This window comes from Typopeltis vanoorti, chromosome 11, assembly GCF_054136105.1.
Source record: "Typopeltis vanoorti isolate ZY-2024b chromosome 11, IOZ_Tvanoo_1.0, whole genome shotgun sequence".
NCBI lineage: Eukaryota > Metazoa > Arthropoda > Arachnida > Uropygi > Thelyphonidae > Typopeltis > Typopeltis vanoorti.
In genome coordinates, this window is record NC_143559.1 from 90,622,132 (window position 1) to 90,649,793 (window position 27,662).

Here is a 27,662-nt window from a genome sequence, read left to right on the forward strand (position 1 = left end):
AGAACCTGTTGAACAAGTAAAACATTTCAGCTACTAAGGCAAGATTTATAGTGAAGATGGTAAATTAAATATAGAAATAGACAACAGAATCAGCAAAGCTGGTATGATGGGAAATCAATTGAATAAATTCATATGGAATAAGAGAGAAATTAGTTGGAACACTGAATTAGCTGTATACAAGACAGTGTTCAAACTAGTTTTAACTTATGGATCTGAGAGCTGGGTCAGAAATAAAACACTTGACCAAAGACTAGAGACCACAGATATGAGAGTCCTGAGAAAGATTAGATGCGTGATCAGATGGCATCAATGGCAATATCATATTAAAAATGAGGATATTAGGAAAGAACTTGATGTTGTCAGCATCGAGGAATGTATTACCAGATCTAATCTCAGATGGTATGGTCACTTAAACAGAATGGGCGAGGAAAGATTAGCAAAACAAGGGTTCTCTGCCAGGTTGGTAGGAAAATTATAGATGGATTGATACGGTACGAAGTGCCTTAGACGATAGAAATATAAGATCTGATAATGTTGGAGTCTTGACAAGAACAGACTGATTTGGAGGAAAATTGTAGATAGGAAGTTAGTAATGATGTAAATTTTTCATGTAGTACTATCATGGCAGGAATTTGATCATCTTTATTAATTAGTTTCTAATTATTTTTATATATTTAGTCAGAAGAATTTCAGTTGTTACATATCTCACAGTGGAAATTACTTGCTGATTGTATCATTAAAATTTGGCTGATGTTTGTTGCAAATGTTTTATTAATGGAAAGTAGTTAAGTGTACATCTAGCCAATTTCTAGAATTTTTAGTGAAACTTTTGGATTTTTTTCATAATTTTAATATGTTGTGCTATTAAATTTTCTTTGGAAATGCCATATAAATATTCTAAATGAAACCTCCCTTAGTATAAATAACTGAATTAAAGTAAAATAACTAGATCTCTATTTTTATAAGAATACAGAAGATAGGTATTTTGTCTCAAAATCAAATCCCCACTTTCCAAAGTTGAAGTAATGCAGAGCTTATAAATTTTACCTATACCTGAAAATAGTTCAGGTGCAAACTTGACTGACTTGTCTGTTTGCTTACTTGGGAAAAAGGATTAAAACCAAGTTTATAAAATTGCTTGGTATCTTTAACGTATAGTATACCCAAGGTAAAAAACTTTCTACATCTTTCTCTCATTGTGAGATTTTTATTTAATAAGGTAACAACACCTTATGGCAACTTGTATAGGTGAAATTTATGAGCTCCGCATTACTTCAACTTTGGCATCTTTGGGTCTGGCTCTTACTGACGAGACCTCAGTAAAGGTCGAAACCAGTCTGGGTAGTGGCCCTTTCCTTTAATGCATAGCATCATACATCTCCTCAAGGGGGGGAATGTGCTTTGCATTAGGAGAGATACTAAGGGAAAGTAATTCAGAACTTACTCCACCTTTATCACGAGTTGCCTCAGATCTGAATATAGTTCAGATGCAAACTTGACTTACTTGTTTGTTTTGCTTACTTGGGAAAAAGGATTAAAACCAAGTTTATAAAATTATTTTGATTTCCTTTAGCTTGTGTAGCCAATTTCTTTTCATACTCTGACTTAGCTTTCTGCACAATACTAGTTACTTGCCTAAGCTTTATATATTTCATAACTCTTCACTCTTATTCTCACATTATTCTTTCCACATCTTGTAGATCTCTTGAAGGTTGCACATCCATTTCACTCCCAACTTATTTATTCTTCGAACACTAGTGACACGTTCAGATACTGCTTCATTTAAACACTTTTTCAAAAATTTCCATGCATTGTTGACATTTTTCCCATTCAGTAACTGATACATGGGACCAAAGATAGTATTCTCATAAGTTGATCATAATTTCCAGCTTTATAATTCAGCATGTAACTTGTTCTGACAGGAACATCAATATAATTAGATTCTTCCCAAGAAAGCACATGTCACGCTCCCCAACGGGTGATAAAGTAGTCGTATTCCTAACAGAGACCCCTTCTGATGCTATGAACAAGTCCAGCACTCTTTGACCTTGGGTTCCTTCTTTCACATTCTGCTTCAGAAAGTTGTCTAGCAACAATTCAAGAAATTCCTCTTCATTTTTATTGTGAGATTTCTCTTCTCTCCAAACAATGTTTTGGATAATTAAAGTTACCCATAAAGTTAAATTGGAGATGCATTTCTTTGTCCCCTGCAACTGAGCCACCAGAGCTGTAGCAACACCCTACCATGTATTTCATTTTGTTAGCCTCCACTTCACACCAGATAGCTTCAAACTCACTACTACATGTATCATTTGTTTTCTTACATTTCTACCCTAACTGGACTTAAGTCATCTGATATTATTAGTAGTACTCCCCCTTATCTCCTATCTCTTCTGTCATGCCTAAAAATGGTATACCCATTACACTTGATCCCACTTACCATATCTGATAGCCAGGTTTCATGAATGCCAACAATCTTGGGCCACATCATATTCAATAAAGCAATCAACTCAACCCCTTTGTTTCTGATGCTCCTGGTATTTGTGTATACACACAACAAATTACCACCTAGCCTATTCTTATACGAGGGACATCCAGAAAGTAAGTTCCGATGGGCTGTCAGAGAAACAAAAATATACTTACAAAAAAAACTTTATTGGAAATTAAAGTGGACATCTTTTGCTACTTTTCTACATAATTTCCGCCATTGTTCAGGCACTTATAATGGGGCACCAAGAGTTGTATACATTCGTCGTAGAAGGTTGCTGCCTGTGACGCAAACCACGTATTGACTGCTTCTTTGACCTTGTCATTTTGAAACTGCCAGCCACCAAGGAAAGATTTCAATGTTTGAACAGGTGAAAGTCGCTCGTCACGAGTTCAGGACTATATGGGGGATGATGGAATTGTTCCCAGCCGAAGGCGCGATAAGTTGTTGTTGTCATAGTGAATACCCTATTCTGTCGAATCTTTTCTTCAACTGAATGCACCAAATCGTCAGTCACTAAAGATGGTTGCCCACTCTATTCATCATTGTGCACACCTGTCCTTCCTTCATTAAAAAGTTTTACCCATCTTTGTACCATTAAGTCGCTCATGGTGTGTTCTCCATAAATCTCAATAATTTGATGATGAATTTTAGCTGCTTTAAGCTGCAAACACATCAAGAAACGGATAACTGACCTAATTTCACATGTGGTAGGCAATTCGATTTTCTTAGACATTATAAACACACACCAAGAAGCTTACGCACTGAGAGAATGTCTGAAAATGGCACCAATGTCTTGCTAACAATCAAACTCGCCACACATGCGCACCATTGCTCGCAGCGCTGCAGTGAAAATATTTAAAAACGGAACTTACTTTCTCGATATCCCTTAATTATTTATACAATCTATTTGGCCTTGTTGTAGAACTTTCTCTTTTCCCTCTCCAGACATACTCAAAAGGTTGAAACCCCCATTTTTGCATATCATAGCTGAACTTTCACACATTTTTTCCATTCCGCCCTTGAGATCTAGTTTCCCTGACTCTGCATTAGGTTTCATACCAATAAGTAATTTTTCCAGGCTCCTGATGCTAAATGATTTCGGGTGCAGGTCCTCTCTCTTATACAAGTATTTTCTGCCATCAAACGCATCCCACACATCTAAACTTGCGTCCATTTTCATTTACACAGCTTGCACTTGGAAACATTTACTATCATTGCCTTCCTTAACTCTGTACTATCATATGGGTAGCAATCCTACAATATTTTTACTCTCATTTCCAACAGACCTTTCATATCCTCTCTTATACTATATTTGTCACTACTTAAATTATTAGTAGCTACCAGAACTACCATCTGTTTTTCAATGACGTTTGCTATATCTTTAATTTTCTCCCTGGGAAACGAGGAGTAGTGACTCCCTCAGCAGGCTCAAATTTTAAGGTTGAATCATTATACCATATTACCCTTTTTTTTTACCCCTTAGATTTTAATTGACTTACCTTTTGTTATTGATATTTTGATTACCAAGTTCAATGCTTTCCTGCTTCCTCTTGTTCTGATCCTATTTTTTATCCTGTCTAAGGTTCGTTTAATGTTTTTCCAGTTCTCTCGTTAATTTTCTAATTTCTTTTAATCAGGATATTCCCAATGTCAGATTATCCTTGGATAAGTTACTGCAGCAATGCTTTTGTTCATCAGTACAAATGTTCTCCTCAGAAGTAACAAATAATTGGAGCTTCAGACACTGCCCTGTTGTGACGAGTTTTTGGCACCATTCTGAAGAGTAGTAAAAACTAACAATATTTCTACAATTATGTTATTAAATGCTGTAGTAAAATACACTTAAAACTGCAATATTATAATAATACTGCAATAATATAAAAATACGCCAATTAATCTAAGAAAACACTCAAATCATCAAAAGTCACGGATCTTTCAGCAATTTTATCAAAATTATCAGATAATTTTGATAAAATTGCTGAAAATTACCACTGTATTAGGAATAAATTTCCCGACATTTTGACTTTTATATTATGATCATCTGGTATATATTATGAGTTCAAATTTAAGGAGGCGTGTGAAATTCTAATCAACTATAATGATGGTATAAAAATCTCAAGAATATTGATGGCACATATTCCTACCCATATAACCTTTTGTTTTAAAGATTATAAATTATGAATAGGACTGTAGTACTCCTAGATCTTAGTCTTAATGTAATACACTTAAAGTTATTGATTAGGATACCACTATTGTTGTATTAAAAAGGTAAGATTTTGTATTCTGGTAAAGGATATAATAGCTTTGATGAGATGTCAGGTGTGTAGAATAATAGCTAATCAAATTAGTGTCACTTTGGCACACTGTTTAGATTGTGTGCCAAAATGACTAGAATTAGAAATTAGAATAGTTGATTAGAATTTAAGGATTAGGCTTCCTTAAATTTGCACTCATACTAAAAGAAGAGACCTAACATCAGAAGATAATGTGAGAGCTGATAGAATTTGGAGACCTGAGAAACAACATGCATTTTCAAAGAAAGTTGATTTTCTCATGATATAATGTTATTGTCACCATCACCAGAAGAGATGAAATTATGTAGAAAAAAGTTTCATATCTGCATCTGCAACTATGAAAAATAATAAATATGCATTTTGTAGCCATGTGACAAAATAAAAATAAACTTATTGTTATAGGAAAATTTTAATTATTTTGATAATGCTATTGAAATATATTGCCATTTTATAACATTTTTATTCTGTTTCAGACAGTACAGTTTGTGCAGGGTATTTTTGTTGAGAAATATGATCCAACAATAGAAGACAGCTATCGAAAAGTGAGTTATCAGTTTTGTAGGTGGACTTTTTTTTTTAATGAATTGTTATAAATATAGATTGTATTAAATTTAGGGTTTAAAAAATACAACATAAGTAAATGTTACACATTCGCATGATCTAGCAGTCTCATGCTAATCACTAAAAGTTAGTTGACAACACTAAATCCCATTTTCATCACAGATATGAATTTTGTATTTCACAGTTATTGGTTTATTAATTTTCATATTTAAGGTAGGTGGTGCTAAAAATAAGATTTACTTTCACTTATCCATTCTCTTCTTTATATCCATTTAGCTGCCAACATTTCATAAGGAAACAAATTACATAATTATTTGTCTATTCAGGATTTTAAAATATATTCTTGCTATGGTAATTATTTCAGATACTAATAGATATTCCTGTACCTGAATTTTAACCATTTATATAACTTTTATGACTTCATTTTAAATGACATGCAGGCATAATGGATTGGCTTATTCACAGCCATATAACTATTCTTACAATTTCAAAATATCAGTGAAATTTTAGGTATTATTTCTGGGAAAATTCCCATGTTACTTCTCTAAAAATAAACTATTATTTTAATGGCTAATATAGCCTATTTTCATTTAGGAGTGCTTTTTTTACTATGTCATTTGTCTTTACCCCCCAAAAAATCTAGGGCATTACTGAAGTGTTATAAAACTAATATGAAGAATAAAAATAAAAAAAATAGGAGAAATTTTGGACATTTTTTGATGTTGTTTTCTGTCTCCTTATTCTGACGATGTGCCTTCATATGCTGTTAAAGGAAGGGGGAAGTGGGGAAAATATTTGAAAAAACCCAGGATTTTTGATATATGTATAATATTATTATTAAGGGTAGATAGGGAGCATTTTGGGAGGGGGATGTGAAGATAGAAATTATTTTTTGGGGAAGAGGAGGTATTTAAGGGAAAAAGTCAGGGGTGGGAGTTATGGGGGTGTGAGCGGTTTCAACAACTGTCGTCTTCAAAACTTGTGGGAGAAGTGGATGCTATGTCGTGTCGGTTAGGTGTTTCTGTCTTTGGTGTTCTTGTGTTGTCTCCTATTGGTCGGAGTCTTGATCTAATTTTTATGTTGCGGAGCTTCCAACTCTCGATGGACCTTTTTTCAAAAAAGACCAGGTTTTTTTCAAATATTTTCTCCACATTGTTTTATTCCCCCCCCCCCCCCCCCCCAAAAAAAAAAAAAAAAAAAAACTTAACAGCATATGAAGGCACATTGCTGGAATAAGGAGACAGAAAACATCCATAAAAGGTATGTCTAAAATTTCTCCTATATTTTTTTTAATTTTTATTCTTCATATATCAGTTTTATAACACTTCAGTAATGCCCTAGATTTGTTTTGGGTAAAGAGCCAATGACATGATAAAAAAAAAAAAGGAGCACTCCTAAATGAAAATAGGCTATATTGATCATTAAAATAATCAGTGAAATTTATTATTTTTTGGCACTTAGCAGCAAATTGTTTAGTTTTTTTATCTGAATGATTTGCTGATGTGACTACAGGTTGTTTATAATATTATATCTCTGTGACTATCTGAACTGTCAAATTGAATAATTTAATGATAAACTAGTTGTACTCAGAGATGAACATGTCTACAATGTATAGTAACTCATCTGCTATCCTACAAAAAGAAATATGTCAAAAAAATGCTAATATTTGTCAAAGAAATATTAGCATTTTTTGACATATTTCTTTTTATTAGCATGGTATGATCATTTAAACAGAATGGCCGAGGAAAGATTAGCAAAACAAGTGTTCTCTGCCAGGTTGGCAGGAAAATGACCCAGAGGAAGACCAAGATATAGGTGGATTGATACGGTACAAAGTGCCTTAGACGACAGAAATATAAAATCTGATAATATTGGAGTTTTGACAAGTAACAGACTGATCTGGAGGAAAATTGTGGATAGGAAGTTAGTAATGATGTAAATTTTTCATGTAGTACTATCATTTCCTGTACACTCCTTGTGGGTACATTGCAGGAATTTGATGATGATAAAAAAATACTGAATATTATAGATTTTTAAATGTACTGCATCTATATTTTTGTTAATAAGGCTGCCAGTATACTGTACTATGCAAAAAAAAAAAAAAAAAAAGTTATCACATTCTAACATCATCCAAATAGTTAGATTGGGGGGTGGGCTCAAAAGAAATTATATATCATAGATTGTTATGTGAGAAAATCATGATAATCTAACTTGAAACAACACACAAGGATTCTGTAACTTTACCATATTGCCTCTTGCATGCATGATTCACAGTAGGTCACATATAAGTCGCCTATAAACCAGCCAAGAAACTTGATGTCCATGTGTTTTGAGAATAAAGAGAATTGTCCATAACATACATGAGTAGTTTGAAGGAAAAAGAAAAAAAAAAAAAAAAAAACCTCAGTGTGCTTATAACAAACCACACAGGGCCCAAACTGGTAATATTGTGGGGGAGGGGGGGGGGACACCAGTGCCCTTCCTTCACGCAATAGAGGAGAAAAGCTGATGGATCATGTCTTAAATACTAACTATACCATGAACCTTTATGCTTTATTTAGAAGATCAAGGTGTGAAATTGTTAGCAAATTTTTAGTCAGAACTTGTAATGCACAAGGTTTTGTGCATGGAGAAATAACCAATATCAAATATTTGAAAAAAGAAAAAAAAAAAAATTGCTACACGTACAAGGATACTGTAACACAATGTCATTGTTTTCTCATATCTGATTAATCAGGTTTTTCATTTCAGCTACTATAGTACTGATGATTGCTAATTACTGATAATCTGTCATGTTACTGAAATAGTTTAGCACAAAGAAAACTTATTTAATTTTTTTTTAAGTACAGTAGATTTGTTAATTGCTTCATTTATTTGGAACAGAACGTTGATTTAATTGGGCCAGCCACCTATACCACATACGGTGTTAAAAAAAAAGTATGTAATCTTGTTTCACAAATTTAGTGCTGATAAAACAAAGATATTTTATTGTCCCATCACACCAGATGGTTTCCTGTATTGCAAACGTTACATGATTGATGGAAGAAGTTTTTTCCCACTTGGTTAGACTATAATAAATTTAGTTTAATCCTTTATCCAAGTGTAAGCAAACAAAGTTTGTGCCTGAAATATCTTCAGGACTGAGGCAACTCGTGGTAAAGGTGGACCAAGCTCTCATCACTCCTTCTTTTAGTATCTTCCTAATGCAAATGATAAAGGATTAAACCAAATTTATTATAGTCTAACCAAGTGGGAAAAAAACTTCCAACATCTTTCTCTAAATCCAGAGTAATTTAATAATAAGGTGGTACACCTTTTGGCAACTCGTATAGGTAAATGACTTTTCCATTGCTTCTGCCTTAGTATCACCACGTCTGGGTATGGCTCCCACTGACAAGACCTCAATAAAGCTTGAAACCGGTCTGGGTAGTGGCACTTCCCTTAATGCATAGCATTATACATGTCTGCAAGGAGATGTGCTTTGCATTATGGGAGATACTAAGAGAATGAGTGATTGAGAGCTTTGTTTTTCTTTATCACGAGTTGCCTCAGTTCTGAAGATACTTCAGGTGCAAACTTTGTTTTCTTACACTTGAATAAAGGATTAAACTAAATGTATTATAGTTACATGATTGATATACATGCCACTGCTTTCTCTCATCTAACATGCCTGATGCTTTAAAGGGATTAGAATGCAGATGAGTACCAGTTCAGTATGAGCAAAAATCAAATCAAAAAACAAGATTACATAAAAAAAAATGCATGGGTGACATCTGAATTTTTTTTTAAGAATTGGCTTATGAGTTGGGACATAAAATTACAGAAATTTTACTGGTTCTTGACAACTGCTAAGGTCAGCGAAAAAAAATAATCTTCTATAAGCAGTGCAGTTTATGGCCAATAATCAGTGAGAAATAAGCAAGAAGACCATTCAAAACTGTTTTGTTCATTGTAATTTTAAGCATAGGCTAATGAAAATGTCTCATTAGACATGAACTACATCAGAAACTATGAAGAGTTATTATCCATTGATGATAGTCTTCAATACTATAATGAAAGTAAAGATGTGGATGAAATTGTGGAGAACATTATAGAAAAAAACATCAAAGGATATTAAAAGGACCAGAAAGTGATGAGGATGATACTCCCAATCTTGAACGAGTGACTAATGAGGACCATTTATTGCAGGTAGAAGTGAAGATGTAGTGCTGTATCTACAGTAGATACCTGTGCTTGAGGCTGCTCTCTATATTCCTAGAACTTCATTAACTGCTAAGGACTGCATGCATGTTTAATATGCATATATAGTAAATTATTTTTATGGCAAATATGTTACTTTAATTAAAGCCACTTATTTAACTTTATAGGAGTAATTTTGCTACTCAAATGAAAAATTTATCTATACTTGTATTTTACCTTATATCTTTTAAACTATTTACATGCAACTTCATGTAATTGGGGCAGCTGCTTACATGGGCCAAATTATGCTATTCCTCGTGTGGTCCATGAGAATCCATTATATTTATACTCTGTTTATACCTCGTAATTTATACTTTATCATCAAAATTCCTAATATGTATCCTCAAATGTACAGGATATTACGATAGTACTATATGAAAAAAGTTATCATTACTAACTTCCTATCGACAGTTTTTCTTCCAAATTAATCTGTCAAGGCTCCAATATTATTAGATTTTATATTTTTGTCTTTTACATCACATCTCACTATCAATCCACATAGATATTGGTCTTCTTCCTCTGAGTCTTTTTCCTGTCATTCAAAAAAAAAAATCTTTTTTTTTCTCCTCCCATTTAGTTTAAGTGACCATAACAGCCTGGTTGGCCAAGTACCGTATTTACTCTAATATAACTCTCACTTTTTTTCCATACATTATGAAAATTATGGAAATAACTTCAGTGTTGGAGTTTAATGAAATTTGGCCTTAAGTTTTTCTTTATTACTTTCCAGAATATGTTTAGCTGAATTATCAGTTATTCTTTCAAGCACATTCAAAATATCTGGATTCATATAACTAGAGAGTTCAGATTGTAAATTTTGAAACTTAATTTTGGGTCATTGCTAGATTTTTGTGGGCTGTTTGAATTTGTTCTCTAAGTATTGCTTTCTTGTATTGCATAGATACGAAGTGCTTTAGCGTAAGTAAATTTCATTTTTAGCTTGATGCTGTTAGGAATAAGATTGCTGTCTCTGCATCTCTTCAAAAAGGTCAACCAATTGATCAGAAGAGAAACACATATCTTTAGCTTACCATAATGATTGCAATGCTTGAGCGTATCCTCTCCATGGATTATGATAATCTTTTCCTTCATGCTTACACAGTGTTCATACATTACAAAATAACTCCAACACAGTAGTTGTTTCCATAATTTTCATATGTATTCTGATCACAGTGTAAGCATGAAGAAAAGCACTTTTTTTTTTCAAAATTAAAGCTAAAAATCGTGGTGTGAGATATGTGGGGATTTTCGAAAACTAAAGTTTTCAGGAAGAAACTTAAAATGAGTATGACTTACCAAGAATCTCCTATTTCCTTCTGGCTACTTCCAGCCTCGAGAGCAGTTTCCTTGTGTGCAGTGTCAAAGTCATCTATCCAAATAGTGTCATCTTCTTTCCCATTATTTCAAGTAAAAATTACCAGTAATTTATAAGACTTGAGATCTGCCACAATCTTTCGCAAATGACTAATCTTTTCTCCAGGTGAATTAAGATTCCTCCTGTTACAACAAGAATCGAACTTAGGCCTTTTTCAATCGAAGAGTACAACATATTGTCGTTCTTCCAATTTCACTACAGAGGCACTTTATTTTTCTTCCACTTTATTTATTTTCCACAATCATTTTCTTTTACTTGCAGCATAACAATAAAATTCTTTTTGATTGCCTTTAGTCTGCATATCCAATTTTTCATACTCTAATTTATCTTTCTCCACAATACTCCTAACTTTTCTAGTCTGTGCTTTATATATTTCATAAGTCCTCATGCTTATTCTCATGATATTCTTTCCACATCTTGTAGATCTTTCTTAAGGTTGTGCATCCATTTCACTCCCACCGTATTTCTTCTTCAAACTCTAGGATCATTCAGATACTGCCTCATTTAAGCACTTTTTCAAAGATTCATGCATAAAAATTATAATTATTAATAAAAAATTATAACAAAAATTACTCTGACAGATCACTGAGTACTGAATTGCAGATCTTTCTACCTATCATAAAGTTAATTTACTGGGTGGGTTTTTTTTTTTTTTTTTGAAGCAAGACTTGTGTTAATGGATTATGTTAGTTTCTGAAATAAAGAAAACAGATCTTTAATAGAATTTTTTGAACATTAAAGGAAGGCTTCAAATTCAAGTTCAAAATTTTTAAAATAATTTTTTCCCCATCTTCAGCAGTTTTTCTTAGGGCTTGGGTGTCTCTGTAGCACAATTGGGAGAACAGTGGAACATTGCACCCTTCGATTGAAAAAGACCTGGGTTCAATTCTTGTTGAGACGAGGGGAATCCTTGTATGGGCTTTTTCAATTGAAGGTGAGTTAGCTGATCTCATATGTTAGTAGCAGGATTTTTTCTCCTGGAAACTCGGGTTTTTCATCTCGCCTACAGTAGGAGAATTTAGTAGTGGTGAGGTGTATTTAGTGAAGTAGTGTCCTTGCATGCCCTGGAGGTGTCATTTAATAATTTTGTAGTCATTGCACATTTATATAATAATCAGTATAAATACTTCAATGGGTATACTGATTTGTCAAGTACAGGTGGTATCATGATAGCTGTTGGAAAGCTATTTATATATAATGGAATAAAATGTGCATGTACTGATCTCAGATTATCTGGTCACATTGGATACAGTTCAGTGAATGTACACAATTACAGAAGCCTTGTTCAAAGACACTTGACTGAGGATTTGGCTATTTATGGTTTGGATAATTGAGAGCTCACTCAGATTAGTTTTGCTCATGCATTCTTGAATGCTAACATTGTCAATTTCCTTCCAAACTTTTTTTAATGATTCTGCCACTGATGCCAACATCTTCTTTAATTTTTCACTTAGCTATTGGATCTATAAATTAAAATTAATTTGAACACATACAGCTAGTTTAATGTTTTGATTAATTTGTCTTATTCCATATAAATTTATTCTGTTGTCTATTTAATTTGCCATCGTCACTAAAAACAGTTCCTAAATAGTAAAATATTACTTTTTTACAAATTCTCCATTAAGAATGGAGAATTTGTAATGGAGTTAGTTTTCAGTGTTCCTGCCTTAATGTCCTTTCATTGTTGAACTTCATACCAGATTCATTGCAGCAGTTATTTAATGTAGTTAAGGAATCCTGATGACCACTGGTGTATTTAAGAGTACATATCCATAAAGTAAAGAGCTGATATTAACATATCCAGATTTTGGCATCAAATTTAATGTCACTTTCCTTCATGATGTGATCTATATAGATGAACAGTTGGGATAGTGTTATTCCCTTGTAATTTCCCTTTCAATTTTTTTTTTTATTTCTTTCATACTGTATTCAGTTCTTTTGTTATTCCATAGATATGAGTGTTATTGTTCAATTTGGAAATTTATCCAAATTTTTCTATTCAAAATTTGACTCCCTTCAAGAAGTTTCCCTTCTGTAATAAGAGAAAAGATCTTTTATATGTAACATATCAACTTGACTGCATGATCCAAGGTCACCTATTAGCGATCATAAGAATGAAGATTTTTAATAATCATTGATAGGGAAAACTGAGAACTGTAACTTTCCAAGATTTTAATTATTTTCAGTAGCCATTTCAACTAAGTAGGTCTTTTGGATGAAGGCTTTACATCTTTCTTTTAACAATGTATTGTTTTTGTGTGGTACTTGTCATACTTCAACAAAGCATTTGAATAACATTATTCCTGTCCCCAAGTTCCAGGTGGTTGTCATCTTTTAAAGTAGCTGCCAGGCTCTAAATCTCAGATTGCAGAAACAAGGAATCTAATAATCCTCCATAAGATAAGATCTGATTTATCCTTGATGGAAGGCAAACTTATGAACAGATTATAATATACTATGCAGATTAACTAGTTGAAAGTGATTTGGTCTTTGTGTTACTATTATACAAAATCATGATCATTAGTTTTTTTTTTTTTTTTAGTATGAGCCTCTTATTAACCAAGTGAGAGACCCACAGCTTATTATTGTACAAGTTTTATATTTGATATTGATGAAAGTATCCTTGATAGCATCTGGTTTCTCTTCTAAAAATATGATATAAAACACAAGGAATGAACGCTCTTTGCACTAATATTTTGATTACATAGGTTTTGGACAGTTATGTTCATTGGGTAGTCTGTTGTTGTAATAGCTTTTGTGCGTGAGAGAGAGAGAGAGAGAGAGAGATTGGAGGCTTGCAGTGTTTTGTTGCTTGATCACTATGCTGTCGAATGGAAGCTTTTCAATTCAAACTGCAGAAGACTGCATGAATTTTATTCATGGCTTGAAACTTGATTGGTACCTGGCATGATGGTACTCAATAGGTACTATAAAAACCTTTTCATGTAATAATTGGTTAAAGTTTGGGAAATTGGTGATACTAACAGTATTCTCTTTTTGCATGGGTGTGGGTGGATTTCCTATAAAGTATGAAGTGCATTTTTATATGTTAAAAGAAAATATCACTTGAAATTGACTTGTGGTATATTAGTTATTTATCCAGTTCTATAAATATCTGAAGATGGCCCACTGGGTGGTTTAATCTTGTCAGCACTATTTTAAATTTGTTTTATTGGTGTACTCCTAGAGTTGAGGAATTAAAAAAAAAATAAATAAATAAATAAAAATGCACTCTTAAATATGGAATTATGATGAATAATATTGATAATGGAACAGTAAAGCGATGATTCATATATGTACACTAGTAATGAATGTAGTGATGAATTTCTAGAATTCTGTGGTGAATAAACATTTTGTTTGATTATTTTGACATCGATTGGTAGAGCCTCTGCTACTAATGGCTCATGAAAAAAGTTAAGCAAGTTTGAGTGCAGTTAGTAGTTGGAAGGGATTAATCGTTTAATGCTGTTGGCAAACTCTCCCTTAATGAGTCTTTGGACTCCCTGGAGGTGTCTAATAATAATAATAATTATTTATGTTCTTAGTCATATAAATTTAATACATGTTTTGATTTCTTTCTTTGAATATTTTTTCTGTTGTACTACTGTTTGTATCTTTACATACCAGGAAATAACCTTCATGAAACGTTTTTCAAGTTAGTACATCAATGTATTTCCCTGCAAAAATATAGATGCAGGAGCAAAGTTTTTTTTTTTTGCAAAGATGATTGATACTTGCTGTTTTCATTATAGCAAACACCATTACACTAACTTGCTGATCCCCAATCACAGTACTACCATGGTGACAGCACTGTTCTAAAGAAAATTCACTAGCAAATTATTCTCATTACAAATTGTTTCCATGTTTATGAGTTTGCTATAGTGAGAGTTGACTGATTAAATAGGTTGATGCTTAAACTGTAAAAGTAGCATGAACGAGAATTTTGCTGCTCATACTGATAAAAGTATTTTACTTACCTAGCAAGTAGAAGTTGATGGTCAACAGTGTATGCTGGAAATCTTAGACACAGCTGGCACAGTAAGTTAATATCAAATTTTTCTCCTTTATTAGTATGCTTTTTTATCATGGTATGGTGAAATGTACAGTTCTATACACTGCTGTTTAAATAGTACAAACTTTAATAAAATTCTTTAAATTTTTTAATGTTGTTTTATTGCTAATTACATATAGATAACAGTCGGTTATTAACTTCCAAACAAGCAATTATAAACAAGTTTTTAATAAAAAAACTTAAAATTTAATGGAATAAGAAATCTTGGAAGGTTAGATTGATACATATTTGATTGGTTGGTATGTTGCATTTGATTACAGTTGGTACATTTGATTTGATTGGTACACTACAACAAAATTGTACTTGATATCTTCTGAGAGAAAGAGTATAGTCTTAAGATAATTAAACCGAATTGGGAGAACAAAGAAATAACCTGGTGAAATAAAAGTTGACTACGACGCAACCAACAAGGAAGTAGAGTGAAACAAGGAAACCCTTGTCAAGCAGTAGGCTGCTATAGAGTAACAATATTCTTAGCCTGCAAAACTTAATATTTTTTTTTTTTAAAGCAAATATATCACAATCATTTTATCTCATTCAGAACAACCCCGTCAATTAACTAACCCTTGCTATCGGGGTGCTTAAGGGTCAAAGCTATACAACTGAGAGGAGACCTCCACATGGCCTTTAAAGGAATGCGGAGAGCCGACCAGGGCTTCTGACCTAATGTCCAATCCTCACCTTCTCGTGGTGCACCCGGTTGGGTATCTACCTGGATACTGAATGAACGAGGATGGCCTGACAATTTGGGATTTAGCCAACCAAATTGTATTCTTATTGGTTAAACCAAAATACAAAATGATGATACAACATGACAAAATTTCATGCTAACTGGGCCGTCACCTGGTTAAACAAGGCCCCCGTTGTTTTCGCCGGGGAACCAGGGCGAACAGCGAAAAGTCAGCTACTGGAACAAATCTGAAAGCACGCCCCAACTGAAGATCACCAGAGTTAAAGATTCGGTACTATCAACATAAGAAGCCTGAATGGCAAAAAAGTGGAGCTAGCTGAAGAATTAGATAAGTACCAGATCGACATAATACGGGTGACTGAAACAAAAAGGACAAAAACTGGTGATCTTTTTGAGCAATAAATACAAAATGTTATATTCAGGAAATGACAATCAAGGAAAAGGAGTAGCCATAGTATTCAACACAAAATATGAGGCTAATCTTCTTGAATGGCAGGCAGTCTCAAGTAGAGTGATGTGGGCAAATATCAGAATGGGGAATTGGACAATGAGACTTATTTGTGCCTATGGTCTCACAGAAGGTTCTACTAAGGTAGAAGTGGAGGAATTTTTTGATGGAATTTAAAGCAATGTCATTGTGTCAGTTGCTTTAGAAAAAGCAACTGACATAATGAAAAAGGAAAAGTTGGTCCTTGTTGGGGATCTAAATAACAGAGTAGGAAATGATTGTCAGGCATACAAAAATATTTTGTGAAAATTTGGAGAAAAGAGCAAAGCTTATAATAATGGCAAATATCTGTTGGATTTCTGCTCAGGACATGGACTGGTTATTACTAACAACATGTTCCAACATAAAAATGGGCACAAATTCACCTGGAGAGAAGAGGCAAGGAATAAGAAAAGTCTCATTGACTATGTTATTGTTGATAGTGATGTTTTCTCCCTGGTGCAGGACACCAGAGTGTACAGAGGATTTGAAATTGGAAGCAATCACTATTTAGTCTTGACAGGATAAAATTGAATTTCATATTGAAAAGAATAATATGTAAGAAAGTTTTAAAGCGAATAAAAGGAAACGAACAGGAACCAAACCTTGGAGATTCAGTGGCAATCCTTGAAGAAAACCCTGATTGATTCAGCCAGAGAGGCATGTGGTGAGGTTGTCTGCAAGGATAGAAAAATCAGGACTCCATGGTGGACACAGGAAGTTAAAGAGGCAGTCAAGGAAAAGAAGAAAGCATATCAAAAGTTTCTGACATATAAGTCAGCTTTTGCTCTTAGAGAATACAGAGACAAATGTAAGAAAGCGAAACACTCTGTAAAACTAGTTAAAAAAAAAGTCATGGGAGGACTTTGGCAAGAACATAGAAAATAAATATCAAGAAGGTGGTAAGATATTCTGGAGGTTGTTGAAGAAGCTTAGGAATGGAGGAAAGAGTACTGTAAAAGGAGTTAGAGATGATAAAGGTGACATGAAAACAGGAGAAAATGATATCCTTGAAGTATTGAGTAATTACTTCGAAAAATTGCTAAATGAAACAAGCAGTGATAGCACAGTGGTAAAAAAACACTCAACAGGCATACATTCAGCAATACATATCCATACTTGAAGTAGAAAAAGCCTTCAAAGGCTTGAAATGTGGAGAGGCAGCAGGAGTATATGATATTCAACCAGAAATGCTGAAATATGGTGGTATAAAAGTCTTACGGTGGCTGTACTGCATAGTTCAGAAAGCCTGGACAGATGGATGAATTTCCGATGATTGGAGTAGAGCTCTAATAGTACACATATATAAAAAGGAAATAAAACTGAATGTGAGAATTACAGAAGTATTTCACTACTGAATGTTCCTAGCAAGATCTATGCAAGTATACTTGAGAAACGGTTGAGAAGAATTGTGGAAGAAAAGCTTGGTGAAGAACAAGCTGGATTCAGGCCAAATAGAGGCTGTCAGGAGGATGGGAATATAACAAAGATCTGTGTTTAAGTTTTGTCGATCTGGAAAAGGCATATGACAAGGTGCCAAGAGAGAAGCTATTCAATACGCTACAGTTATATGGGTCAGTAATGCATTATATCAAGCAATACTCAGTCTTTATTTGAGTTCTAAGTCAGTAGTTAGAATTGAAGGGAGTACAGGAAGATGGTTTAATGTTAAATCTGGTGTGAGACAAGGATGTACATTATCCCCTCTGTTATTCATTATCTATATGGATCACATTATGAAGGAAAGTATTATTAAACATGATATCAAAATTGGAGATGTCAGCTCTTTGCTTTATGCGGATGAAGTTATACTTCTAAATAAATCCGCTACAAGTCTGCAAGATTCTCTGACTAAATTAAATAGCTGTTGTAATAGATATGGTATGAAGGTCAGCAATAAAAAGACAAAGACAATGAAAATAGGCAGAATCATTGAAAATGTCAACTGTGTTGTGAATGGAGAACCCGTGGAACAAGTAAAACATTTCAGCTACTTAGGCACGATTTTTACTGAAGATGGTAAATTAAATATAGAAATAGACAACAGAATCAGCAAAGCTGGTATGGTGGGAAGTCAAGTGAATAAATTCATATGGAATAAGAAAGAAATTAGTCGGAACACTAAATTAGCTGTATACAAGACAGTGTTCAAACCAGTTTTAACTTATGGTTCTGAGAACTGGGTCAGAAGTAAAACACTTGACCAAAGACTAGAGACTGCAGATATGAGAGTCCTGAGAAAGATTAGAGGCGTGAACAGATGGCATCAATGGCAATATCATATTAAAAATGAAGATATTAGGAAAGAACTTGACATTGTCAGCATCCAGGAATGTGTTAGCAGAGCTAATCTCAGGTGGTATGGTCACTTAAATAGAATGGGAAAGGAAAGATTAGCAAAACAAGTGTTCTCTGCCAGGTTGGCAGCAAAACGACCCAGAGGAAGACCAAGATATAGGTGGATTGATATGGTACAAAGTGCCTTAGACGATAGAAATATAAGATCTGATAATGTTGGAGTCTTGACAAGTAACAGACTGATTTGGAGGAAAATTGTAGATAGGAAGTTAGTAATGATGTAATTTTTTCATGTAGTACTGTCATATCCTGTACATCCCTTGAGGGTACATGGCAGGAATTTGATGATGATGATAAGGACCAGATCACGTATCCTGTAGTGGTATATATGTACTGGCAGTCATCATCTAAAATTCCCAATTTATGACGGACGAACATTCAGGGTGTGCTGTGCTCATCCACAAGAATAGCAATATCACCTATATTATATTTTTGTATTTATTTCCGTTAAAGACACCCCTAATTTTCCAGGCCTCGCATGATTCCTAAAAGTAAACACAATATACTAATGCCTCATGAAGAGGACACTTTTCGACTCGTAAACATTGCATCACATTTGCATTAATAGCCAAAGTATGCGGTCATACCTTTTGAGCCCTTGGAAAAGATGTACAGATGGTGCAGCAAATCAAATTCTTAGCGTTCCAATGATTTTAAACCACTCAGAAAGCAAGACAATAGCACTTAGTGTCTGTTTTGCATGCTTGAAGTGTGAACTGACGTGGTAGGCAAGTTTTTATATATAATCTCATCTTCTCATCTTCTTTATACCCTCTTTTACCTTGCAGTGTCGAGGGTCCATTGATCATCGGACCTCACTCCGTTTACAGGATAAGGTGGTCAGCCCTATGCCCCGGTGTATCTTATGGCCTGTAGTGTTAAGTTCTCAAGGCCAGTTTGCTTTGCGGGATGAAAAACCCCAGAATAAACTGGGGGGAAAAACCCTGCTGTCCACGCCCAAGACTGGCTAACTTGGCTATGGCTGTGGAAGATCCTTCAGCTCCTCACGTCACCGACGGGAATCGAACCTATGACACTCCTTCCCCAGGCATATGGTTGCGAAGCGCATAGCCACTAGGCTAACTGCGCGGACTTTATATATAATATAGACAAGTTTTTAATAATTTTAGATAAAATTATAACTTTTTTTTTGTCCCATATTTACAATGGGAAACAGTGTTGATGATCTAATGGAGATCCAGTTTTCTGCCATAATTTTGCAGATGGTATGACTGTAGTTGAAGGAGGTAAGCTTTGTCCTCAAGAGCAAGATGTCTTACTGCGTAAGGAAGAGAATGGAAAAACCATCTTGTCCTTACAGAACAAGGTTTTCTACTGTCTTCCTTACCCAGTAAGTGTTTTATGTCCATAGTGTGTTCATGGGGTCCAATTTGTGGGATGAAATGTCAGTTCCCAGGAATCAAAACCCTGCCATCTCCATATGAGACTGGATAATTCACCTTCAGTTGAAGAGGACTGATAAAAAAAAAAAAAAAATTTCTTCCCTTCATGTACTGGATTTAAATGGACGTATAACTAAAGTTGTTAGTTTATATCAACTGTGCTACACAGGCTCAGTTATTATTATTAGTAATAATAGTATGTGATGTCCATGCACACACACATACACACCAGTTATGTGGGAAGAATTTCACTCTGGTTTGGTATTTGAATCTTTTACAAAAATTTGAACTGTTCCAGTTTTCAGTTAAACTATATTCAGGGTTACAAAGTGTCAAAATTTTATATTCCAATAACTCTCTGACTTAGTGGAATACGTGCAAACGTCGGAATTTTTAAAACATACAGGAAGTCGGTGTAGTTTCAGTTCCAACAGGATCACTTTTATTAGTAAATTTTGGTAAAGACATTTTAAAATAATATTAATAGTTCTGCTCTGGTTGATGAAATTTTATAATTAAGATCTACATTAAAATTTGTCAGTTTTGATTTCGATCTGATCATTATTGTTGTGAAAAAATTAGGTAGAACGAACTTTTTTTTGTCTAGAGATAAATGGCTGTTCTACACAGTGGAGTAGTAGGTACGCTTACAGAATAATGTAAAAAAACAATAAAATAATTGTCTCAATTACCACCTACATATGTTGTCTTCATCTTTGATGATGTTAGATATTCATATCAAACATTAAAGCAATAGTCATTTTTCAATGAATTATGAAAGAATTTGTCAAAATATTATCGATGATTTTTTTCTCTCGATCAGTTGCGTTTACAATGAATTGTCGTTTGTTAAATTGTTGTTCGAGTAATTGTTAGTTTATTCAATGAATTGTCATTCAGTAATCTTTCGATGAATTTTCATGTAACCATCCCAAGATATCTCATATGTAACCTAACCTCTTAAATTGACCTATAACCCTTAAGAGGTTGAATCTTCAAACTCTTTTTAACCAAAATAAAAATCTTTAATTAACAAGAAACCTTTAAATTATCAGATCAGCTACTTAACTATGCAAGTGTGTGTATTCTTCAGTTCACAAGAAAAACACTTAGATGTGCACAGTTTCCTCTCATTCACATAAACCAACAGTTATCCTATATGAACACATATCCATACTTGAAGTGGAAAAAGCCATCAAAAGCCTGAAATGTAGAAAGGCAGCTGGAGTAGATGATATACTACTAGAAATGCTCAAGTATGGAAGTCTTACAGTGCCTGCACTGTATAGTTTAGAAGGCCTGGACAGAGGGACAAATTCCAGATGATTGGAGTAGAGCTCTCATAGTACCCATATATAAAAAGGGAAATAAAACAATGTGAGAATTAGAGGTATTTCCCTGCCGAGTGTTCCTGGTAAGATTTATGTAAGTGTACTTGAGAAATGGTTGAGAAGGATTGTGGAAGGGATGCTTGGTGAATAACAAGCTGGATTCAGGCCAAATAGAGCTGTCATGATCAGATTTTCACTTTACAGCAAATAGTAAAGTGAAAATCTGATCCTGACAGCCTCTATTTGGCTAGTTCCAGCTTGTTATTCACCATGGGAATTAGTTGAGGAATCATGAATATAACAAAGATCTGTATTTAAGTTTTGTAGATCTGGAAAAAGTATATGACAAGGTGCCAAGAGAAAAGCTATTCAAAACGTGTCAATGGAGCATTATATCAAGCAATGCTTAGTCTTTAAGTTGTAAGTCAGCAGTTAGAATTGAAGGAAGTACAGGAAGATTGTTTGATGTTAAATCTGGTTTCAGACAAGGATGTACATTATCCCCTCTGTTATTCATTATCTATATGGATCACATTATGAATGAAAGTGGTATTAAACCTGATATCAAAATTGGGGATGTTAATCTCAGCTCTTTACTTTATGCAGATGATGTTATACTTCTAAAAAAATCCACTAGAAGTCTGCAAGATTCCCTGACTAAATTGAATAACTGTTGTAATAAATTTGGTATGAAAATTAGCAAGATGAAGACAATGAAAATAGGCAGAAGCATTGAAAATATCAACTGCGTTGTGAATGGAGAACCTATAGAACAATTAAAACATTTTGGTTACTTAAGCACGGTTTTTAGTGAAGATAGTAAATTAAATATGGGAATAGACAACAGAATTAACAAAGCTGGTATGGTAGGAAGTCAACTGAATAAATTTATATGGAATAAGAGAGAAATTAGTCAACACTAAATTAGCTGTATACAAGACAGTATTCAAACCAATTTTAACTTATGGATATGAGAGATCAGTTAGAAATAAAACACTTGACCAAAGACTAAAGACCACATATGAGAGTCCTGAGAAAGATCAGGGGTGTGAACAGATGGCATCAATGGCAATATCATATTAAAAATGAATATTAGGAAAGAACTTAACATTGTTAGTATCTAGGAATGTGTTATCAGAGCTAATCTCAGATGGTATAGTCATTTAAACAGAACCAGAGAGGAAAGATTAGCAAAACATGTTCCCTGCTAGGTTTGCAGAGAACATTGCCAACATTTCTTCCTCTGGGAAAAAGACCCAGAGGAAGAAATGTTGGAGCCTTGATAGGCAACAGATTGATTTGGAGGAAAATTGTAGATAGGAAGTTAGAGGTGATGTAAATTTTTCATGTAGTACTATCATGTCCTGTACACCCTTAGAGGGTACATGCCAGGAATTTGATTATGATCCTATATGGACAAAACTCCTGGAACCCTGGAGGTAAAATTCTTGCCTCCTAAAGAATTTTTATTCTTTCTTGAGTTCACACAGGAGAAAGACTAACACAAAAACTGCTCTGTATAACAGCAACACAACAGTCAATTTCTTCTTGCATCCTAAAATCACGGAACACTGGATAAAACAAATCTTGTCCTCATCCAAAACACTTCTGTAACTTCACTTTCTATAGGAAAGTAGCAGCATTGAATAAACTACTAAGAACTCATCACTTTAGAATGAATTACTTTTCTACATGAAAAGTTGGCATTCTTTAAAACCATATCAACAGCTTTGTCACTTCAGAACAATTCTGCCTTTTATATAAAAGCTTCTGAAGAAATTACTAAAACCACATAAACTGTTAGAAATCACTTATCAGACTGAGAATGGTCCCATTTCTGTATGAACTGGCGAAGTTCTTTTCAGCTTTAACTGAAATAAATTCTGTATGGATTAATGACTACAATAAACTTCAGATTTATCTCTTAATACAAGAATATCGCCTGTCTTCCATTTCTAACTTTCTTCTAATTTCTGTCTTGTCTTCATGTATTGAACACTCAGAAATACTACAGTTTTCTCCTGCTGTGTTGCTTTTCTATTCCATGAAGTTCTATTCTATGAACTTCTATATCTGAATGAATCTTTGATCAAGTGCATAATTTCTAATTCAAGTCTAAGATCCATAAGTTAAAATTGGCTGGAACATAGTCTTGTACATCTAATTTAGTGTTTTGAGTGATTTATTTTATTCCATATAAATTTATTCATTTGACTTGCTAATGCTGTCTATTTCCTTGTTTAGTTTGTCATCTTCACTAAAAACTGTGCCCAGCTAGTTAAAATGTTTTGTAGGTTCTCCAGTCAGCATGTAGTTTTATCAGTGCTCCTGCCCTATTTTCATAGTCCTTATCTTGAGCAAAGTTAGATATCTCTAATTTTGATATCAAGCTTAATGCCACATTTCCTTCTTAATGTGATTCTTATATAAATAACAGTGGAGATGAGGTGCACCCTTGTCTTACACCTGATTTAACATCTTGCACCTTCAATTCTAACTGATGACTTACAACTCAAATGTAGACTATGTTGCTCAATGTAATGTACCATTTATATCATATAATTGTAGTGTTTGAACAGCCTTTCTCTTGGCACCTTGTCATATGCCTTCTCCACATCCACAGCACTTAGATCCTTGTTACATTCCCATGATTTCTCAACTGTTTGTCTTAAACTGAAGTTTATCCTGAAAATCTTTATTTGGTCTGAGTCTAGTTTGTGATTCTTCAAGTTTCCCCTTCCCTAATTTTTCTTATGCCTCTTAAGTATGCTTGCATAAATCATAAATATTACTCGGAATACTCAGTAAAAAAAATTCCTCTGTAATCATCACATTGTTTTATTTCCCTTTTTATAGATGGATATTATGAGAGCTGTACTCCATTCATCTGGAATTACTGACTAGATCATCTGAATTATGCATTGTAGCCATAAAACGTTTATATTTCTATAATTGAGCATTTCTAGTCAAATGTTGTCTACTTCAGGTGCTTTCAATATCTCAGGATTTTGATTACTTTTTCTACCTCAAGTATCAATGTGTACTCCTGGTTGCATTCCTCTTGAATGTTTTTTATAACTGTGCTGTAACTACTGGTTTCATTCAGCAATCTTTCAAAATAATTACTCCAGGCATCAAGAATATCTTCAGTTTTCATGTGACCTTCATTATCTCTGATTCCTTTTAAAAGATTGATTTTCATTCCAAAAGTTCTGAATTCTTCATTTAAAATTTTATTGTTTTTTCCAATTGTTCTTTAGATTTTGCAACCATGTAATTCCACATATACTCCTTCTTAACTAAAATCCCACATGTTTAGCCATCCTCAGAAGGTGCTGCATGATCACTCTCACCAGTTGGTAGCATTGTGGCCACTTGGATTATATATAAATCCTCTGATGCCATCACTAGATCTAGCACTCTCAAGCCTCTCCATCAAATCCCACTTCATGTAATTATTCCTTAGTAGCATGTACAAATTCCATTTCTTTATGGAATTTATTTTTTTTTCTTCTTCCAGACTGTTCTCGAAGTCAGTCTGCTATGTTATAAGGGTTTCAACCCATTGCGATTTATCATTATTTCATACCCTCCACATCATTCTTTGCTTCCCCTGGCCACTAGCATCAACAAACTATATTTTATCCTGTTGGTTTCTATCTTGCATCAGAACTCAAATGTGCTACCTTCCATTTTTGACTTCTTAGTGAACTCCTGCTTTTTTTTTTTTTTTTTTTTTTTGGCTGCAGTTCATAATCTGTTACCATGCACACTTCCCCATGAACTCTTGAGATAATATCCCTCCTCCCATCCTGTTTTCTTTGTATTTTCCTGAAAATACTATACTCATCATATTCTATTCCAGTGACATCTGGCAGCCATGTCTCACTAATGACAGATCTTTTGCCAAAGAAGATAAACAATTTTTCACAGACTAGCAGATGGTCTGTGGTAAGACCATCTGCTAGTGAGATATGATGAGAAAAGCCTGTCTCATCATATCTCACATATGATGAGACAGGCTTTTCTAGCTATCAGACATTTGAAAAAACCTAGAATAAAACCAAGGAAGAACAAAAAATAGAATAAAATCATTTATTTCTATGGTACTAATGGTACAACTAATAACTAAAGTTGTATTCAAGTTATGTTGTAGTATATTTTTTTCCCTCTCCTATGTACCTGAAGTCTTCTAGAAATAAATTTGGAAATAAATGGATCTTGTTCTATTTTTTGTTCTCCCTCTATGTTATAGTCATAAGTTTTTTCATATATATGAAATGACACCTGATAATTATTTTTAGCAATTATCAGGTGTAATTCTATGTTCCTGATCACTAAAGAACATAAGATGTGGACTGCTGGAGTTGGAGTCTGTTTGCCAGTGATACACTTTGTTAAAGGAACTTGAGGAATTAAAGTATACTAGAATTGACCTCTTGTTGATACAATAAATCGTTACATTCTGGTGGTTGAATAATTTCAGGGAGTTATGCATGTTGACATTGTCAAATCAGTAAGTGATTTGAAATTTTATAGGAATTGCTAATACATTTAGCTAGTTTTAGCAAGTGAATTCATATATCTAGAGTTGAAATTAACATCATCCATAGAAAATACTTAACTACTGCATTCATAGTTAACCAATGCTATTTTTTTAATGCAAAGCAATTAAACTAGAAATAAAATTGCTTGTGATCCTAACTTGCCTTTTATCTACATAAATATGCATATTGGTTATAAACAAATTGATGCATTGTTATTTTCAAAAAATTTTTTTCCTTTGTTATAGGAACAATTTACAGCTATGAGAGATCTATATATGAAGAATGGACAAGGATTTGTTCTTGTATATTCAATCACAGCTCAGTCCACTTTCAATGATTTGCAAGATTTAAGAGATCAGATATTGAGAGTCAAAGATACTGATGACGTAAGTTGCTCATGAAACATCATTATAGTTTTTCATTTTAGAAACACTTCTTTTGACATTAGTAAAGATGAGGATATACTGGTGACCAGTGTGACTTTCAGAGAATAGGTACTTTTCACATTTAAAAATGCTTTATGTGTAAGCTTTCTTATAAAGAAAAAGTTTGTGCTTCAAATTTTCTTACTGCTTAGATAAAACATTCTAAATAAACATACAGTTCAAACTTATTTGGCCTTGTGGCTCAGACACAATACTCTTTCACCTCAGGTCTACATCCAAGAATCCAGTTTACAATGGAAAAGGAAACTAACACTAGCCTACCCTTTCTAGACACTTTAGTTATGTGCCTCTCCAACAGTAATCTTCTTCATAGTATAACAGAAACCCATTGACACAGGCAGATACATTCACAATCAATGGCATCATTAAAACTCTAACCAATAGAGCTTACAACTTGTTCCAATATAGTCTCTTTCAAAAGAACTCAACCATATACATGACACCTTCCTATCCAATGGTTACAGTTTCTACAGAATTAAAAAAAATAATCAGTCCTTCTCCCAGTCCAATGTCCTTCTTTTCAGAAGGATTTCAGGAATGCTATCACCATCCCTTACATCTGGAAAAAAAATAGTCAGTTCCTTAAAGAAATACTTCTGCACAGCTTTTTTAAGTCCACTTGAAACTAGCTACCCTTATCTGTTCTAAGGACCAGCTCCTTCCTTTCTCATTTCCTGGTGTATATAAAGTTCCCTATTCTTTCAGGTTGGCATACTTTGGGCAGATAGGTTGATCAGCCACCATCCACATAGATGAACACAAAAAATACATCTGCAGTCATAACTGACCAGTCTGATGTTGTGGACCATGCACTGGATACTGCTAATAGGATCAACTGGTGGGGAGATTTCCAATGCTCCATTATAACAGATTTAGGAAAGAATGACTGTTTTTGGAATCTGCAGCTGTCCTAAAAAATCAGCCTAATTTAAATAAATATGGATGCAAGAAACTTCCCCAAATATGGGAAACATTAATCCTTCGAGATCCCAATTTACAACTGGGATCTCCTACTTATATACATAGAAGATGCCCCACTTAGGACTCTAGTCTTATATCTGCATATTTCATTCAGTATTAGTATATTTGTATGTTTGTTTGTATTTCCTGAAGATGTTTGTAACAAGATGAACTACTAAAAGAATTAATGGTTTTTAATCCTTTCGCAGTACTGTTAATGCTTCATTAAACTTCTGCTATGATGAGAATATCTATTTAAACACAGTGGTAAGCTTCTTTGATGGAAGATATTAAAATGGGAATTGAAACCTTGAAATACACTCTCACTATAGAAAACTCATGAACCACAGGAACAGTTTTTTTTATAGTAGATAGTTTGATGTAGTAAATTTTTTTTAGCCTAGTAC

The 27,662-nt window shown here is 33.8% G+C and overlaps 1 protein-coding gene across 5 annotated transcripts in view; it reads left to right on the plus strand.

Moving 5' to 3' along the window:
* Positions 1-27,662, plus strand: part of Rap1 (RAS oncogene family member Rap1) — a 198,429-nt gene that overhangs the window by 115,424 nt on the left and 55,343 nt on the right. For all 5 annotated transcript variants that reach the window (XM_090400876.1, XM_090400874.1, XM_090400878.1 and 2 more), the window contains 3 exons: positions 5,259-5,327; positions 14,942-14,998; positions 26,095-26,235. In XM_090400876.1, the coding sequence (XP_090257002.1) occupies positions 5,259-5,327; positions 14,942-14,998; positions 26,095-26,235 (267 nt within the window). The remainder of the gene's footprint in view (positions 1-5,258; positions 5,328-14,941; positions 14,999-26,094; positions 26,236-27,662) is intronic.